This window comes from Schistocerca americana, chromosome 6, assembly GCF_021461395.2.
Source record: "Schistocerca americana isolate TAMUIC-IGC-003095 chromosome 6, iqSchAmer2.1, whole genome shotgun sequence".
NCBI lineage: Eukaryota > Metazoa > Arthropoda > Insecta > Orthoptera > Acrididae > Schistocerca > Schistocerca americana.
The window spans coordinates 322,641,393-322,661,002 of NC_060124.1; the positions used below are offsets into that span (position 1 = coordinate 322,641,393).

At 38.6% G+C, this 19,610-nt stretch overlaps 1 protein-coding gene across 4 annotated transcripts in view; it reads left to right on the top strand.

Annotated features, from left to right (window-relative positions):
- The first annotated feature begins 4,371 nt into the window (after window positions 1-4,371).
- LOC124619858 (EARP-interacting protein homolog) overlaps window positions 4,372-19,610 on the top strand; it is a 46,807-nt gene continuing 31,568 nt past the window's right edge. Inside the window, exons 1-2 of one of the 4 annotated variants that reach the window (XM_047146476.1) lie at window positions 4,372-4,524; window positions 5,447-5,512. In XM_047146476.1, the coding sequence (XP_047002432.1) occupies window positions 5,456-5,512 (57 nt within the window). In that variant the 5' untranslated portion in view covers window positions 4,372-4,524; window positions 5,447-5,455. The other 3 variants (XM_047146475.1, XM_047146474.1, XM_047146477.1) reach the window with 3 other exon arrangements.

Sequence of the window (19,610 nt, forward strand, 5' to 3'; positions counted from 1 at the left end):
CCACTGAAGATTCCTTATTGATTTACTTTATTTATGTGAAAGTACTGTGCTCAGTCTTTGGCAGAATTGCTGAGCCAGCCATGGGCAGTTCTCCTTATCCCATAAGAATCCAACTTTTGCAAAACTAAGCTGTGATGTACCATGTCAAAAGCCTTTGTGAGCTCAAAAATACACATATAGCTGGGCTTTTCTTGTCGACAACATGTAGAGTAGTATTGAGAGATTCATATATATTGCGTCAGCAGTGGTTTTATTTTCTCAGAAACCATACTGAGCAGAAGAAAGAATGCTATTTTTTCTCAGAATTTATTTCAATCTGGCAGCCATTTAATATTCAAATATTTTGATAAATACAGACAACACTACCCTTGGACAGTAGTTGCTGGGACCTTCTTTAGATCCATTTTTGCTATTTTAAGTTTTCTTGGTAATATTACATCTAAAAATGAAACATTTGTTACAAGAGACAGCAGCTGACTGATAAGTTTGCTGCATCTCTGGAGAAGGAAGAAAGGATTCATGTCTTTTCCTGCATATGATTTTTCTTTATTTTTTCTGAATTATATTATCTGTCTCTGGTCCCTATGTTGGTGATAAAAAAATCGTATTGATGAAGTTATTGAGAACTTTTGAAATGGTCAGTTTCCCTAAGGTAGGGATTATATTCCTGAGCTACTTGCCCTTGGTCAGTAATGAACATTGCATTAACTTAAAGTTTACTTTTATAAACACTATTCCTATTCCTACCTATTTTTGCATTAATTATTTGCCACATGCATTTGTTTTTATTATATGAAGACTTTAGAAGAGCTTCATTTTGTAGGTTTTTTTGCGGCATTTGCCATATTTCTAAAATATCTATTGTATGCAGTGAAGTACTTGTCAAATTGTTCACTTTAGCCAAATTTAATCTTGCTGAGGGAGAAATGCTCTCTCTTCTTCTTCGCTGAGGTTATGATACCTGTTGTGATCCAGTTGGACGATGCTCTTTTGTTACATATATTTATTTCTGTTTCATTTTTAAAGTGAAATGGCAAGTGATAAACTAACAGAAAATGTTTAAAATTTTTTAAATCTTTCATCAACTGTTTGTGGGTGGTATACAGTCTCCCTGTTTTTGTCTGCATATGGTACAAAAGAAATTAAGGGCATTGCTTTGACAAAAACTTCTGAATTATACCATCATATTTTTCGGTTGAGGTTTACTTTCCAGGAGGACTGGCTATATAAAGGCCAATTCATACTGGCCGTCAAGGCACCATCATGCCACGGCACCATCACGTCAAGGTGTATTCACACTGTTCATCACATCACAGTGCATACTGTCAAAGTCATGTGATCTCAACTTGCATGGTTGCCCTCAGCTGTTTTTCACGGGAATTGCGATTTTCGCTAGATGATTTTCAACTGTTTCTACACACAGACTGCCCATATACAGCTTATATGTGTGGATGTTGGAGTCCTCATTTGTACAAAAATGAAATTTATTGGAGTCAAATGGTTTTGAGCTTGCAGCGATAGCTTGTATATTAGAGAAGGAAGCCAGAAATGCAAAACAACCAAAAAAGAGTATGGGTCCGAAAAATCTCATTACGTGGTACCGAAATGGAATTCGACAATACAAGGAACTTGAGGAAGAGGAATCTTCATTTTATATATTAGAAAGTCGAAACATTAGGTTTTTCATTTGTTACATCAAATTACACCAATCGTTACTAAAAGGAATACAGTGTTACTTGCTGCCATCACATCCCGTGAAAAATTGGTTAGTTAGAGGTTAAGTTCAGTTGCTAGTCCAGTGCAAATTTTTGTGCGATTGTCATATCTCCTCAGTACCTTTCCCGTCAGATTTATAGATTTTCTTTGCATCTTGTATTAGATTGGATTAGATTAGATTTGCTTTCATTCCAATTGATCCATAGTGAGGAGGTCCCCCAGGATGTAGAACATGTCAGAAAACCAATAATACATGACAAATATTTACTACTGAAACAAATAAGCTAATATACCTTCCACAGGTCCCAAGTGGAATGATCGTCATTTTTTTAAAGTAAATACTATATGTTAGAATCATTTTACATGCACTAATACACTTAATTTAAAATAAAAAATTTTTTTTTATAAGGTAATAAACATGTAATAGAACTACTATAATACTTGTTTGCAATGAACACATTACTGCACTGAAATGGCGCAGAAGTTAGATTACACACACACACACACACACACACACACACACACACACACTTATTTACAATAAACACATTACTGATATTGTGCAGAAGTTTTATAGATATATGACTTTATATATACATATACACAAATCAGTTGGTTCTACTGAGAAATTCATCAATTGAGTAGAAGGAGTTGTCCAGCAATAAATCCTTTAGGCTTCTCTTAAACTGCATTTCATTGGCTGTTAAACTTTTTATGGCTGCTGGCAAGTTATTGAAAATGTGTGTTCCTGAATAATGCACACCTTTTTGTACAAGGGTAAGTGACTTTAAATCCTTGTGGAGATTATTCTTATTTCTAGTATTGATTCCATGAATTGAGCCGTTGCTTTGAAAAAGTGATATATTTTTAATGACAAATTTCATTAAGGAATAAATATATTGAGAAGCAGTAGTTAGTATCCCTAGTTCCCTATTTGGCTTTTAAGAGTTCAGGTCCCTTATTTGTACCGGGATTAGCTAGTGATACCACGTAATGAAATCGGACACTTCTGTAATGCCAAGTTTCATTGCTAGTCCAGTGCAAAGTTTTGTACAATAGTCGTATCTCCCTCAATACCTTTCCTGTCAAGATTTATAGATTTTCTTCACATCTTGTATTTGGATTTAAGGAATTGAAGAGCCTTATTTGTACTGGAGGTTGCTAGTGAAACCACACAATCGAGACAGCTACTGAACAATAAATAAGCCAGCTGCAAACACATATTTAAACAAACAACTTGCATTGTCAAATATATTTACATATATTTGATTACATTTTTGCAATAGCTGTTTAAAACTTCCTACTTCCCTTACTATGCAGCTTACTTTGTTTGTTTTCTTTTCAGTGTTATCGAATGTTTTTCCTGATGTAATTGTACGCTCATTTCTATCAATGTTTTGTACAGTTTGAGCGAGACCACCTACCATATTGCTGTAGGAGTATCGAATGCTAAATTATATATAAAATGTATGAGCGAAACCTCTCAAATCTGTCGGTTCAAACCACATCTGCGCAGACAAGTTGGAGCGTGTGGACAGTAGATCGTCGCAAATCTGACGCGAAACAGCTGTTTGCTCAGTCTAGTGTTTGTATTTGTGTGCACAGGGCATTAAAATGGCTGATACTCGTCAGTGTTCTCGAGAGTTTGTAAGTGAATTCATTGAAATATACAGAAACCACCCATGTTTGTGGAAGATTAAAAGTAAAGAATATAGTGACCGAGACAAAAAGACAGCAGCATACAATGCTCTAATTGAAAAATTGCGGGCAGTTGTCGCCTCGGCAAACAGAGAAACGGTAATAAAAAAATAATTTCGTTGCGAACTGGCGAAATTATTTGCGGATGGATGTCGAAACTTATAATTATCTCTTAAAGCATGTAACCCCTCATATTATGAGAAAAATACTTGTACGAGAAGGGAAATTTCTCCTCATGAACGCCTGGCACCAACATTAAGATTCCTAGCAACAGGAAGGAGCTACAATGATTTGGAATTTTCATCTGCAATATCGAAACAAGCATTGAGTGAAATAATACCCAACACATGTGAAGCTATTTACGCTTTCCTGAAAGATGAGTTCATGAAGGCAAGTCAAGTAAATTAGTCTGTCAGCGAACTGTTTACCGAAAAGAGTTATCCAAAGTTCAGAAATCTAGAAGATCTGGTGTAGGAGTAGATCAAGTATACCAGCCAACGTTTTGGTATTTTGATCTACTTGGCTTTCTTAGTGATCAAGAAACGCCAAGACCAAGCAGGAGTACAATTGAAGATTAAATTGGAGTGCCAATGTGCGAGGAAATGGAACACGAGGTTATGTAAAACAAAACAGGTTCGCCCTGCAACTCTCACAGTAAATTTACGTGACAAAACTGCTTTCGCTTTAGCAGCCACTGTCTGCACCATTTTGACCGCTTTCTCTGTTTCCTGCGGTTGGTCTGAATGTTTTTTGCAACACAAGTTGCGAACACAGACCACAACAGAACTTCCTCCATTTCTATTTTTCAAAATAACTGAATTAAATTTTGACGTTTTCGGGGAGCGTAGTCGCTTGCCACTGATATTTCTTTTCTACACCGACAGATGGCGGGCGAGTAGTAGATTGGGGTTTGTGTCGTGTGAACACACCACATTTGCAGCGATCTTTTGCATGTACAGACATCTGCGCCGATGTCTGCGCAGACAGATCGTTGCGTGTGGACCGGGCTTTTAAGAAAAGAATTCGATCATCAGAGATACAGTTCATTAATCGAAACTAACGACATTTTATCGATACATTATAGTTTGTAGCAGACGTCAATTTGTGTTGGTACTTTGTGTTTACGTCCTGCGTCTGTATGACAGATGATGCAGAACTGTTGAATGTTATTGCATAAATATTTTGTTTTAAGTCAAATATAATACACAGAAGATTATTCCGTATGAATAATTAACTTTCGTAAAATCAGTGTAACACAGATAGGTGTGTGTGAATTTGCATCATGTCTTAAAAATAATGAAGCACATTAATTAGAAATTTGCAAACTATTAAAACTGCATCGTTATAAGTTGCCATTTTTCACCCACGTGTAATTCCTGTTCCGTAAACAAAACTTCCGTCTGTTATATGTCACGCTGGAAGGTGTACCGTGCCCCTTTATCTTAATTACCTACACAAAACATATTAATTATGATGCTCATTCTCCACTGCAATTGATCTTCTTGGGCATCGAAATGAGGTTAATGTAAAAATAATCAGAAATACCATTAATGTGATCTGATTTACAGAGTCTGTATCAGAGCCTACAAGTAAACACGTAATTAAATGAAAACTTCCTTTTAGAAAAGGCGGCTGTGTTTGCAAATATTGCAAGTATTTTGAAATCAACTTCTGATTTCTTATTATGTACAAGGGTGCGCCGATAATTGTCAAATAGTAAGTTATTTAAAAAATGTAAATTGGAGCCTTGTGTGCCATTAGCAAAACTACTCAACTGGTTTAGAGTGCTTATTTGCAACATTACTTCAGGTCAATAGTGATATTGCTTCTTGAGTTAGGCTAAGCTCAATAATTTATTTCATTTTTGTGAGAATAGATACACATTTTAATTCTGTCCTGTCAACTGGACATGAAACACAAATATTAGCAAACTAAGAAGCCATGTATATATATTCTCATACTTCTGCAAAATATCATGCACACATCTTTAATGAAAATATAAAAGCTCATACTATCTTCAAATGTTTCACAGATATACAAAATGGGTCAAAATAATGTGGATGATGATGCACCTGTCATCTATGGGCTAGAATTTCAGGTAAATATGTTCTCAACTATGAAGTCTTTTAATTATAATAATTTTTCACTGTCTACTAGGCATAATGACAATTTAGTTTCTTTCTGGGCTGAAAATGTTTACATATAAGAAGATTAGAAAATTGTTATAGTCGGCTCACACACTATGAAAATACCAAACCCTACTGGTACACAAGTAAAGTGTCAGAGGAGGAGAAAAGTTGGGATAACACATTATAGGCTGTTAACCAGATAGCTGACTGTATGGGGTGCACACAAGATGTTTTTGATTAGGTGGATCTCCATCCAACCCAGATAATGATAGCAGTAGGAAACCAGGAGTATCAGTGTAAGAAATGCCTCTTGCAGGTGTGAGAGTATTAAAATCTTAGTGGTTAACTGCTGAAGCATTCGTAACAAAGTGCCAGAGCTCGAAGCACCCCTGAAAAGCCACGAGGCTCACATCATACTGTGTACAGAAAGCTGGTTGAAACCAAAATTGATAGCAGTGAGATTTTTGCAGAAAATTTAAGTGTATGTAAAAAAAGATATGCTAATGGGAAATGGAGGCAGTATATTTGTTGTGGTAGACAAGAAATTCAAATCCACCAAGACAAATTGCAGCTGCATGTGAGACTGATTGGGCGAGACTAAGTATCTCCAGATGTAACTGAAAACTTAAGAGAAAACCTGAGTTGGCTTGCAAATAAGTTCCACCATTATACTTTTATCATTGGTGGAGACTTTAATCATCCAGGAATCAACTGAGAAAATTGCAGCTTCATTGGTGGTGTTTGCAACAAGGCATCTTGTGAAACATTATTAAATGCCCTCCCTGAAAACTTCATAGGACAGGTAGCTCAGAACCCCCACTCACATGGAAATATTTTGGATGAAATCATAACTGATATCAGTGATCATGACACGGTTGTGGCAACAATGATTACCAAAGTACAACAGGGAACTACAATAAGCAGTAAGATATATTAAAGTTCAGCAAACTAGATAAAAATCTGTTATGTCTCAATGAGAAGCCTGAACTTTTCACCACAGGGCAGGAGCATGTAGAGGAACTATGGCTCAAACTTACCACACACCGAATGGATATGCACCAAGTAGAACTGTTCATAATGGGCAGGACCCTCTATGGTGTACAGTCACTGTAAAGAAACTGCATAGTAGGTGTAAAGCAAAGCATAGGACTATAGATAGAAAAGTGCTGAATGAAATGCATTTGACTGTCGAGAGAGCCTTCAGTACTTACCATAGCTGAATACTGTCAAATCATCTTTTGCAAAACCCAAGGAAATCCTGGTTGTATGTAAAGCTGATGTGCTTAACTTTATTTTCAAAAGTCCCTTTACAAAGGAAAACCCAGGAGAACTGCCCCAAATTAATCCTCATAGCCCCTCTCAGGGGACACTGCCTTATTGTAGGCACCTTTAGTGCTGTGCGGGAGGGTTTGCGTGTTCCGATGAAGCCGAGAGCTGTGCCTGTGGTGGCGTAGCTACTGGCAGGGTCACCCAAGCCAGATTGGTCTCGACAGAGGAGACAGACGAAGTGTGTCCTGCAACATAGGACAAGGGGCACTCCATAGGTGTAGGGAAACCAACCCTCCTAGGGGAGTGAACCCTAAAAAATCCAGGTCCTCCAAGATGGGGGTTGGGCGTTGGGCTAACCACCTCATCCCAGAAAAAAGAGCTTGTTACGGAACCAAAGGACAAAGAAAGCTGGATGGATGTAAAGGGTAAACAGCCTTGGCAATGGAAACAGCACATGAATTGGTATTTAGCAGCATGGAATGTGAGAGCACTGAACAAGCCTGGAGGACTACAGAACCTGAAAAAGGAAGCGAAGAAATATAATGTGACAATGGCCGCAGTATAAGAAGTGAAATGGAAAGAAAGTTAAATATTAGCATCTGAGACACACACACTGTTTTACAGCTGTGGAAGTAGAGGATATGGAGACACGTGTTTTTGGTTGATAATTCTCAAAATGCTGCCACATTGAACTTTAAGCCTGTTAGTGAAAGAATCTGCGTATTACAAATTAAAGCCTGTTTCTTCAATATATCCTTCATATGTACACATGTACTAACAAAGATGCAGAATTGGTGGAAAAAGATGTATTCTCAGCAACTGGAGCAGGCTATAGCAAGGCTGGCAAAGCATGACGTTAAGATGGTTATGGGGGACTTCAGTGCTCAAGAAGGAAAAGAAATTGCATGCAGGAAAACAGCTGGTAAGGAGAGTCTGGATGAAGTTTTTAATGATAATGGTATCAGACTAATTGATTTTGCGGTGAGCAACAACATGATTATTAAAAGCACATGGATGCAAAGGAAGGATATAAGGAAAGTTAAATGGAGCTCCCCAGATGAGATCACAAAAAATCAGATTGATCACATACTCATAGATAGATGACATGCTTCAGATATATTTGAGGTGGATAGCTGTCGTGGTGCAGATGGAGATAGTGACCATTTATTTGGTAAGAATCAAATACAGACAGAGGATAACCAATTATAGACAGACCAAGAAAGCTATCACGCCAAGGTTTTATGATACCAAGTTAAAAAATGATGAAAATGCAGTACAACAGCATAAAACTATCTTGACAAATAGGCTTAATGAAGCCAAAGAGTGGGCAGGAGATGATATTGAAGAAAGATGGAAAATGGTTAAAGGAATAATACATGATACAGCTGAAACTGTACTGGGCAGAAAGAAGCAATTGAGAACCCAGAGCTGGTTTGATGAAGACTGTAGGTGGAAGATAGAAGAAAGAAATGAGGCAAGAAAAAGAATGGTGCAGAGGAAAACTAGAGGTACTGTAGAAGAATACCAGGAGAAGAGAAGGGAAGCAGACAAGGAATGTAGGAGGAAAAAGAGATAATTTGAAAAACGGTGGATTGATGAGTTAGAAGAGAGAAATGCTGCTAAAGAGACAAGAAAATTCTATATGAGGGTTAAAGATATAAGGAAAGGATTCCAACCCAGAGCAGTTTCCTGTAAAGATAAGGAGGGAAATCTGATTGGAGGAAAATAGCAGATTTTAGACAGATGGGTGGAGTATTTTGGTGAACTACTGAATGCAGAATCAGAAAATGAAGGTGGGGTAGATGCCGGTACGAAAGAAGAGGTAGATCAGGAAGTAAACAGAGATGAAGAGCACCAGGGATCAGTAGCAGAACCCACACTGGAAGAAGTTAAAGTTTGTATCAAGACTCTTTAAAACAATAAAGCTCTGGGAGAAGACAATATTACAGCAGAAATGATAAAATATGGTGGAGAAAAACTAGTAAAGGTTTTGCATGAGATTATAGTGGAAATATGGTGGAAAGAAAATATGCTGAAACAGTGGAGTACAGCAATACTCTGCCCTATACATAAGAAACATGATAAAACTTACTGCGGGAATTACAGAGGAATTGCACTACTCTGTATAGTATTAGGAAAAATCATGGCTGGGCAGTTAAGAACATACATAGAAGAGTATCTAGGAGACTACTAGTGTGGTTTTCAGAACTAATAGATCCACTACAGACCAGATTTTCACTATCAGACAGATTCTTGAGAAATGTTATGAGAACAACATGGATGTCCACCAGCTGTTCATTGACTTCAAACAAGCTTATGATAATATCAAAAAGGATCAACTTTGGAAGGAATTGCAAGAGGCAGGAGTCCCTAACAAACTGATAACATTGGTTCGAATGACTTACAGAAGAACAGTGTGCAAAGTAAAGATCGAGGGCACTTTATCAAAGGCATTTGAAGTTAACCAAGGACTGTGACAGGGTGATGTGCTCTCCACTATTCTGTTTAATGTCGCCTTGGAGAGTGTAATGCAAAAGACACAAAGCAACAACCCTGGGGGAACACTGTTTAATAGAGTGACTCAGGAGCTTGCAAATGCGGATTATATTGATTTGTTATGCAGGAGGAAACAGGACCTGGAAGAAAAGCTTGAAAAAGTAGAAAGGTATGGTGTGGAGATGGGGCTGACCATTAATTGATCAAAGACCAAGTATGTGTTAACATCTAGGAAAAGATATAGTGAAGGAGAAAGAAAACTTTGAATGGAAAAGAAATGAATGCTGTGAGAGCTTTAAATATTTTGGGTCACTAGTAACTGAGAAAGGGGGCTATGCTCCAGACTGAATGCTGAAAGGCATAATCAGTTTTAAATGATGATGATGATGATGATGATGATGATGGTGATGATGATGATGAGTAACTGAGAATAATGACATGAGAGAGGAAATACATGCAAGGACTGCAGTTGGTGACATCAGCTACTTTGCACTGGTTTAAGTGTTTACAGCAAGGAGCCTTACTAGGAATCTGAAGCTGACAGTGAAAGTACAGTAGTTAGACCTGTGGTGATGTATGGTTCAGAGACCTGGACTATGACACAAAATGATGAGGTGTTGTTGCTGAGATGGAAAAGGAATATATGGGCCAGTGAATGATAGGGATTTTTGGAGAATCAGAAATAATGAGGAGATCAGAGAGTTGTACAACAAACCAAATATCGTGACTGAAATAAAGAGTAATAGACTACATTGGTTGGGACATGTAGAAAGAATGGTGGAGAACATCACAGTCAAGAAAGTTTTCAAAGGAAAACCTGGTTGATGTCATGTAAGGGGCAGATCGAGGACCAGATGGCTAGACAACGTGGAAGAGGGCTTGAGAAGGGAGTGAGAAGATGGAGAGCCAAGGCAGAGAAGAGTGGGTGGAGGTTGTCTGGGAGGCCCAGGCCCTACAAGGGCTGTAGCGCCAAGTAGTAGTAGCAGTAATCATCATCCTCGTACCACTGAAAAGATGAATTAAATAAGCATTAGTGTTGGTAGTGTCAAAAAATTGTTAAAACTGGACAAAGCTTCAGAGCCCAATGAAATTCCTATCAGATTCTATATTGAATTTGTGGCTGGGTTCCCCTCTTCTAACTATAATCTATCATAGATCCCTCAATGAAAAAACCGTGCCCTTTAGTTGGAAGAAAGCACAGGTAACACCCGCCTATGAGAAGAATAGCAGATGTGATCCACAAAACTTCCGTCCAATATCTTTCACATCAGGTTGTTGTACAGTCTTAGAACATATTCTAAACTCACAACATAATGAGGTACCTTGATCGGAACAACCAGCTGCATCCCAACCACCATGGATTTTCTGAAAGCATTGATCATGTAAAATCCAACTCGCACTTTTATCACATGACATACTGACAATTTTCGATCAAGGCAGTTACATAGCTGTAGTGTTTCTTGATTTCCAAGAAGCTCTTGACTCAGTACTGCACCTACACTTATAGTCAAAAGTTTGATCTTATGGTGTATCAAATAAATTTGTAACTGGATTGAGGACTTTTTGGTAGGGAGGTCACAGCATGTTATCTTGGATGGAGAGTCGTCGTCAGCTGTAGAAGTAACTTCAGATTAGCCCGAGGGAAGTGTGTTGGGACCCTTGCTGTTCCTGTGGTATATTACTGACCTTGTGAATAATATTAATAGTAACCTCAGACTTTTTATACATGGTGCAGTTATCTATAGTGAATTATAGTTATATACAGGGTGTTACAAAAAGGTACGGCCAAACCTTCAGGAAACATTCCTCACACACAAAGAAAGAAAATTTGTTATTTGGACATGTGTCCGGAAACGCTTACTTTCCATGTTAGAGCTCATTTTATTACTTCTCTTCAAATCACATTAATCATGGAATGGAAACACACAGCAACAGAATGTACCAGCGTGACTTCAAACACTTTGTTACAGGAAATGTTCAAAATGTCCTCCGTTAGCGAGGATACATGCATCCACCCTCCACCGCATGGAATTCCTGATGCGCTGATGCAGCCCTGGAGAATGGCATATTGTATCACAGCCGTCCACAATACGAGCACGAAGAGTCTCTACATTTGGTACCGGGGTTGCGTAGACAAGAGCTTTCAAATGCCCCCATAAATGAAAGTCTAGAGGGTTGAGGTCAGGAGAGCATGGAGGCCATGGAATTGGTCCACCTCTACCAATCCATCGGTCACCGAATCTGTTGTTGAGAAGCGTACGAACACTTCGGCTGAAATGTGCAGGAGCTCCATCGTGCATGAACCACATGTTGTGTCGTACTCGTAAAGGCACATGTTCTAGTAGCACAGGTAGAGTATCCCATATGAAATCATGATAACGTGCTCCATTGAGCGTAGGTGGAAGAACGTGGGGCCCAATCAAGACATCACCAACAATGCCTGCCCAAACGTTCACAGAAAATCTGTGTTGATGACGTGATTGCACAATTGCGTGCGGATTCTTGTCAGCCCACACATGTTGATTGTGAAAATTTACAATTTGATCACGTTGGAATGAAGCCTCATCCGTAAAGAGAACATTTGCACTGATATGAGGATTGACACATTGTTGGATGAACCATTCGCAGAAGTGTACCCGTGGAGGCCAATCAGCTGCTGATAGTTCCTGCACACGCTGTACATGGTACAGAAACAACTGGTTCTCCCGTAGCACTCTCCCTACAGTGACGTGGTCCACGTTACATGGTACAGCAGCAACTTCTCTGACGCTGACATTAGGGTTATCGTCAACTGCACGAAGAATTGCCTCGTCCATTGCAGGTGTCCTCGTTGTTCTAGGTCTTCCCCAGTCGCGAGCCATAGGCTGGAATGTTCCGTGCTCCCTAAGACGCCGATCAATTGCTTCGAACATCTTCCTGTTGGGACACCTTCGTTCTGGAAATCTGTCTCGATACAAACTTACCGCGCCACGGCTATTGCCCCATGCTAATCCATACATCAAATGGGCATCTGCCAACTCCGCATTTGTAAACATTGCACTGACTGCAAAACCACATTCGTGATGAACACTAACCTGTTGATGCTACGTACTGATGTGCTTGATGCTAGTACTGTAGAGCAATGAGTCGCTTGTCAACACAAGCACCGAAGTCAACATTACCTTCCTTCAATTGGGCCAGCTGGCGGTGAATCGATGAAGTACAGTACATACTGATGAAACTAAAATGAGCTCTAACATGGAAATTAAGCGTTTCCGGACACATGTCCACATAACATCTTTTCTTTATTTGTGTGTGAGGAATTTTTCCTGAAAGTTTGGCCGTACCTTTTTGTAACACCCTGTATAATGAAGTAGTGTCTGAAACAAGTTACACAAATATTCAGTCAGATTGTGATAAGATTTCAACGTGGTGCAGAGACTGGCAACTTTCTCTGAATGTTCAGAAATGTAAAATTGTGCACTTCACAAAATGAAAAAGCCTACTATCCTATGACTCTAATATCAATGAGTCATTATTGGAATCGGCCAACTCATACAAATATGAAATGGAATGATCACATTGTCTTAATTGTGGGTAAAGCAGGTGGTAGACTTCAGTTTGTTGGTAGAATACTAGGGAAGTGCAATTAGTGTACAATGGAGGTTACTTGCAAATCACTCGTGTGACCCATTCTAGAATATTGCTCAAGTGTGTGGGACCCATACCAAATAGGACTAACAGGGGATGATAATAATAATAATAATAATGGTTTATTTGTTCATAAGAACTTTAACAGTCATGGACACAGTCAGTCAGTACATACATGAACAATAATAATAGTTTAGTAGTAGAAATAAAGTACATACAACATTAAAAATCCTTGATGGACTACAAACATTTAGCAATTAACAGCTACTTTAATTTTATTTTAAATATGTTTCCTTTTAATATTTTTATGGTATTTGGCAGTCTGTTGTAAATAAATCTTCCAGCAGAAAATGGATTATGATTGGTTGTTTGAAATATTCTCTACAGGATTGACGTTTACTAATATTCACTATTATCCTAATTGCACTCTTCTGGGCTCTAAAAGCCCTATCCATGTATACCGTTGGTGCCCCACCCAAAAACTCAATACCATATTGTAGGTGGAAGTGTATAATACCAAAATAGATTTGTCTTAAGACTGGTGATGCTATTATGCTAGAAAGGCGTTTTAGCAGGTAGGTATTACACAAGATTTTTTTACACATATAGCTGATGTGCTCCTTCCATGTAAGATGTTCATCAACTATAATACCCAGGAATTTATGTTTATCAATTGTTTCAATTGATAACTCTGGCTCAGTATCCACTTGTCTTGATTTGTAATTTAGCATAAACTCTATTAGAATTGTCTTTTCCTTATTTAATGCCAATTTATTTTTAGTCACATATTCTGTGATGAGGCTAGTGTTCTTCATATTATTTTGCACTGCTAGCTGTTTTGTAGGGTCCCAGCTTATGAAGGAGGTGTCGTCGGCATAATTCACAAGGTCTGCATTTTTTGGAATTATTATATCATTGATGTACACAATGAACAGAAAAGGCCCAATAATACTTCCCTGAGGGACTCCACAATTAAGAATTTTATAAGATGATTTTACTGTTTGTATAAGTCCCCCGGTTGTATGATACAACTTAACACAGAACATATGCAGAGAAGGGCAACACAAGTTGTCACAGGTTTATTTGAACCAAGGGGAAGAGTTACAGTGATGTTGAAGAAACTGTACTGACAGTGTCATGAAGATAGACATAAATTATTCCGAGAAAGTTTGCTACAAAGTTTAAAGAACCAGCTTTAAATGATGATTCTAATAATATACTACAACCCCCTATGTATTGCTCACATATTGATTGTGGGGACAAGATCAGAATAATCACAGCACATACTGAGGCATTCAAACAATCATTCTTCTCATGCTCCATACTTGAATAGAACGGGAAAAAATGCTATTAACTGGTACAATGGGACATATCATCTGTCTTGCATGTCACTGTGCTTTGAAGTTTGTGCATGTGGACATAATGAATTAGACATTGACTCATGTTTAACATATCTATATGGTATTACAGGAGTCAGCAAAGAAGTAGAAAGTATTTAAATTACATAGAATGATAAAAAAGTTTGTTTTTCATGACGATTTTTTCGGCTTTATTTGTGCTTATTTTTATGTTTCCAGTTGTGCACTTGGCTGTATTTAAAATAATTTAATCCTTACTTGAAGTAATTTACATAAAGTTTGTGGGGTTAGTAAGCAACATGATGTCATGCCACTAGACTGATGGTATTATTAACATGGAGGAAATAAGCACCTTAAGAGAGAGGTAGTGGTCGAGGTCATTAACAAAGCAAAAACTTAAGCTACACAAAAATGAACAGGAGAGCCATGGGAACAAGAGCTTTTGATCGTTCATGTTCTTCTATCAGACCACAAGGAGAAAAATGAGGTTTTCATTGGAGATGTTAATGTAACTAAAGAATGCAAAAACTGTCCTGACATGTTCATTGGTTTTGCCAACTCTCAAACTGCCAGCTTCCAATCTGACCTGCAATGATTCTGTCTGTGACAAAAGTGCTTATGGTGAAGTCAATGGTCAAAGTGGAAAGACAGGATCACAGTTGTTTTATATGCTTGTTATTTCCATTAGACCTAACTAGGTGTGATAGGCACACAATTCAAACCAGTCTCCTCCCCCCTGCCCTCCTCCAATGGATCAACGTTTCTGCTAGACCAGTGTAAGCACCATTTCTGCTAGACAAATGTAAGTCTAGTAGACAAAATGAGCTAAGCTAATAAGGGAACTAAAAGCATAGTAATTAAAACACACAAATGACATGATTATAACTGTAGCATACAAACAAAAACATCACAGTGGCATCTACATAATACATGATGATGTCCCACTTTTCAGAGTATTACCTGATCGTGGTAGTGTTCACTAGAAAATGTTTTTTTCATACACAGTAATTTACTTAATGGTGCTCATTGACTTGGTAGGTCATGTGCCAATTTCATTATTCTGCCTCCAGTAACAGTTATCTTCAGTGCCTTTCTGCCATAGGTCTTTTATGAATTCATGCAGCCACCCACATGTGAGTAACATATCCTGCCCATCAAAATCTTCTTACTTTCAATTCCTGGACAGTAGGGTGTTGCATCATTTTAGATTGTTCCTGGCTCTTCTATTTCTTGAACCATGAGTGTCATATCAAATACCCTAGTGAGCTTTTCAATACATTACACTACAAAATTTTGTTATCAATTGACTTGTTAATCAAGTTATCAGATCAGTACAGTACAATAGTTGTGCATTATATGCTTTCACTTCATTTTCAATGAAAGTAGTGCATCAGGTAACAATCTGCCCCATCGTTCTCTATCTCCAGGTTTTAGTTGCAGCGACTGAGCCAGGAGCACTGTAGGATAGATGCCTCACTCTCTCCGCCAGCTCTGCTTTAGGCTTTGCCAAGGCTGTGATACCATCTTCATATACTTATCTATAATAATCATATCATGAGTTGTCCATTTTCAGAGGAGCACCCATAAGAAGAAAGTGTTCTGTGTGCATGTGCAACATGAATAACAAAGTCCTAGTGGCAAACATCAGGTGTCTTATTATTAGTATGATAAATAGCCCAATATTTGTAGTTCAGGCTGTAGCATCAGAGCCAGCTGACATGTACACAAACTGTCATGATTCCTTGTGACATACATATAGTACAGGTTCCACCATTCAGACTGGCATCTTTCACATTTCTGTTTATTTCATGGAGGACTTTTCAAGCACTGTGTTGAATGGAAATGGTGAAATAGCATCACCTTGTCAGAAATCTGAGTTTATGTTAAACTTGTTGGATGTCTCAATGGTATTTTGCCTTAGCTCTTTATTTATTTAAACTGATCTGATTAGCGCCATCAGACCCTCTCTTACATCAGACCAGGGTTTCACATATGCAAAACATCTTTTAGATCATAGTTACCTGAGAAATAACAATTTTAATATGACAACTAGTCTGGGGTTGTAGTGTGAGTAAATTATACTGACTGTGAATGATTAAAGTTAATACTGGCACTACTTGTTGTACTACTGCAGTTGTCATCACTGATAGTGATAATAGTAATAATAAAAATAATGGCAATAATAAAGAGAGTAACAACAAATGTCATAGTAGCAGTTATAACAAGAATTTACAGGTGTACAAAATAGGTGTTCTCTAATATAGTGAGTTCTGGGGAAAAGGAAATTTAAGGAGACAGCACTCGTTAAGAATACTGTGAAATAAGTTAAGATTACGTTGGAAAGAGGGATGTACAAGCATAACAAGCTCATATAGGGATAATGGTGATCCTTACTATTGCTTTAGTAACTATGTCATTAACCATTTTCTGAAGCTGGAGATGTTATTCAGTTCCCTAATATAATGTGGGAGGTTATTCCAGAGTCTGGTTCCTGCTGTTGAGAAGGACATCAAGAAAATGACAGCTCTTACCTACAGCGCGCATCTATTACCATGCATATTTACTACTGTATTCTGAAATTGATGGCAAATGTATAATACGAATGCATGTTTGCTGCTACAAGAAGCTGAAAGAATAGTATATCTTGAAAGAAAGGGATAAAAAGGAAGTACGATACTAGTCATCAGCTTTGATCGCTGAAGTAGGAAACATCATGTTAGTGTAACTCTTCAGGCTTTCCCGGTGATCTAATGACATCTTGGGTTGTCGGGTGTTCTGCCGGATATCAGCGTCGTACTTGCACGATACTTCGGTCACGTAGCTCATAACCTTCATCAGGTGCGACCTGAGACTGCTCCTCGAGTGGACCTGGTCCAGTATTTATGCCTATGGCTTTCCCCCTCCACCAACGGCTGCAGGCGCTTCCTCTGTGGTCCGCGCCCATTCCCTGCGACCTGCTGGAGCGTTGCTGCTCTGTTTTCTGTCCGCTGTGGTTCTAGGTGTTCCCTCTGCGGTCCGCGCCCTCCAAACCCGCTCCTGGGGTTTCATCTACGGTCTGGGGTACCAATCGTTCCCCCTGCGGTCCGCGACCGCTCACCACGACCTGTTGGAGTGTTGCCGCTACGTTTTTCGTCCGCTGTGCTCTGGATGTTCCCTCTGCGGTCCGCGCCCACCAGTTCCACTTCTGGGTGTACCATCTTCGGTCTGGTGCACCTGGCAGTCCGTCAGGGGCTCGTTTTCCATCTCCATGTCTCTGGTTCTTCTGTTTGTGTGAATGAAAGCCCCGGGAGCGGGTTTGGTGGGCGTGGACCGCAGAGGGAACACCTAGAACCGCAGCGGACGGAAAACGGAGCAGCAACGCTCCAGCAGGTCGCAGGGAATGGGCGCAGACCACAGAGGAAGCGCCTGCACCTGTTGGTGGAGGGGGAAGGCCATAGGCATAAATACTGGACCAGGTCCACTCGAGGAGCAGCCTCAGTTCGCACCTGATGGAGGTTACGAGCTACGTGACCGAAATATCGTGCAAGTACGACACTGATATCCGGCAGAACATCCAACAACCCAAGATGTCATCATGTTAGTGGCTATTTTTTTAAATGGGCCAAGCTACAGATCAGTCTGTCACCCCAACCAGGGTTTTTTGTTGTTGTCACATTTTTTGACTTCACCAACTCTCAATCAAACTATCACCTTCCAAACTATCCTAGATCTCTGGCTAAGCAACCAGGTCAGTCTGTCACCATAATTAGTTTTCTTCCTCTTTCATGTTCATTGGCTTCACCAAGACACAACCAAGTGTCACCTTCCCACTTAACTTTGACCTTGGGCTAAGCTACAGATCAGTCTGTCAAAAAACTAGGATTTTTGCTTTCACATTGGTTGGCGTCACCAACCTAACAATCAAGTAGTGAAAAATATATATCAAAAGGAAATGTCACAGCAACCATTAATATTATGTCACTGGTCAAAGCTGATGACTAGTATCGAACACTATGCTTGACCCGAAGGAAGTTGACTGGTAGGAACATTGTGGAGTGAAAAGCACTTTGGTATAAAATAAAATTTTGCTACTTTCTTGGAAAACTGCCTACGTGTTTTTAATGAAACTTTCCCCCTTATTGTACATCATAGAAAAGTAGGAAATAAAGTAATGTGGATTACTGAAGGACTAAAAATCTCTAGTGCAAGAAAAATACGGCTACGTAGGGAACTAAAACATAACAAAAGTTCTGATTTTGTTACCTATGTAAAAGATTACAAAAAGATTTTAAAAAAATGTTGTAATGGCAGCCAAAGAACTGGCAAATAATAGATTTATATTGGATAGTGAGAACAAATCAAAGGCATTAGGGTTGGCGATCAAAGCTGATACAGGTGCCACAGGTAGAGGCCATGATACTTCTGAAATCAAGGTAGATACTTCAAAATGGAAAACCATTTCACATGGAGTACCTCAAGGTTCTGCCTTAGGTCCAATTCTGTTTTACATAAATGATCTGTCACTTAATATTGAGTGTCACTCAGTTTTATTTGCAGATGACACATCTTTAATAATTGAAAGTAACAGCACTGATCAAATTCCTCAAACTGTATTAAATACTTTAGAAAACATAGATACCTGGTTTGATTTAAATGGGTTAAAATTAAACATGGAAAGACTCAGTTAATGCAGTTTAAAACAAATCAAGCTAAATTAAATGATCTTCCGGTCAGTCACAGAAACCAGGATTTGCAGGAAGTAGCCATGTGAAATTCCTAGGAATGCAACTAGATAAAAATATATGATGGGGATCACATATACAGTACCTTGCAAATAAATTAAATAGCCTAGCATTTGCAGACAGGATGTTGTACAATGCTACCAGTATGGGCATAAGAAAAGTAGTATACCACAGATACTTTGAGTAATTAACAAGGTATGGAATTGTATTTTGGGGCAACTCAAATCATATGTGTCGAATACTAAAACTTCAGAAAACCATCTTTAGAATTATGCACAATGTAGAGTGAAGAAAATCATGTCACCCACTCCTAAAAATCTAAGTATATTCAGTGTTCCCTCACTATACATATATGAGCTGATTATCTTTGTAACAATGACCCCAATTTATTTGTAGCAAATCATTTTCAACACAATTATAACACCAGAAATCAAAATAATTTTATGCTGTCCATCCACCATTTAAAACTTTATGCTCAAACTCCATATTATATGGGTATGAAAATTTATAACAAAGTGAAAGGAAGAGAATTGCTCTGCATAAATTTAGAAACACTGAAAAAATCCTTATGTGAAAAACTAGTGCAGAAATGT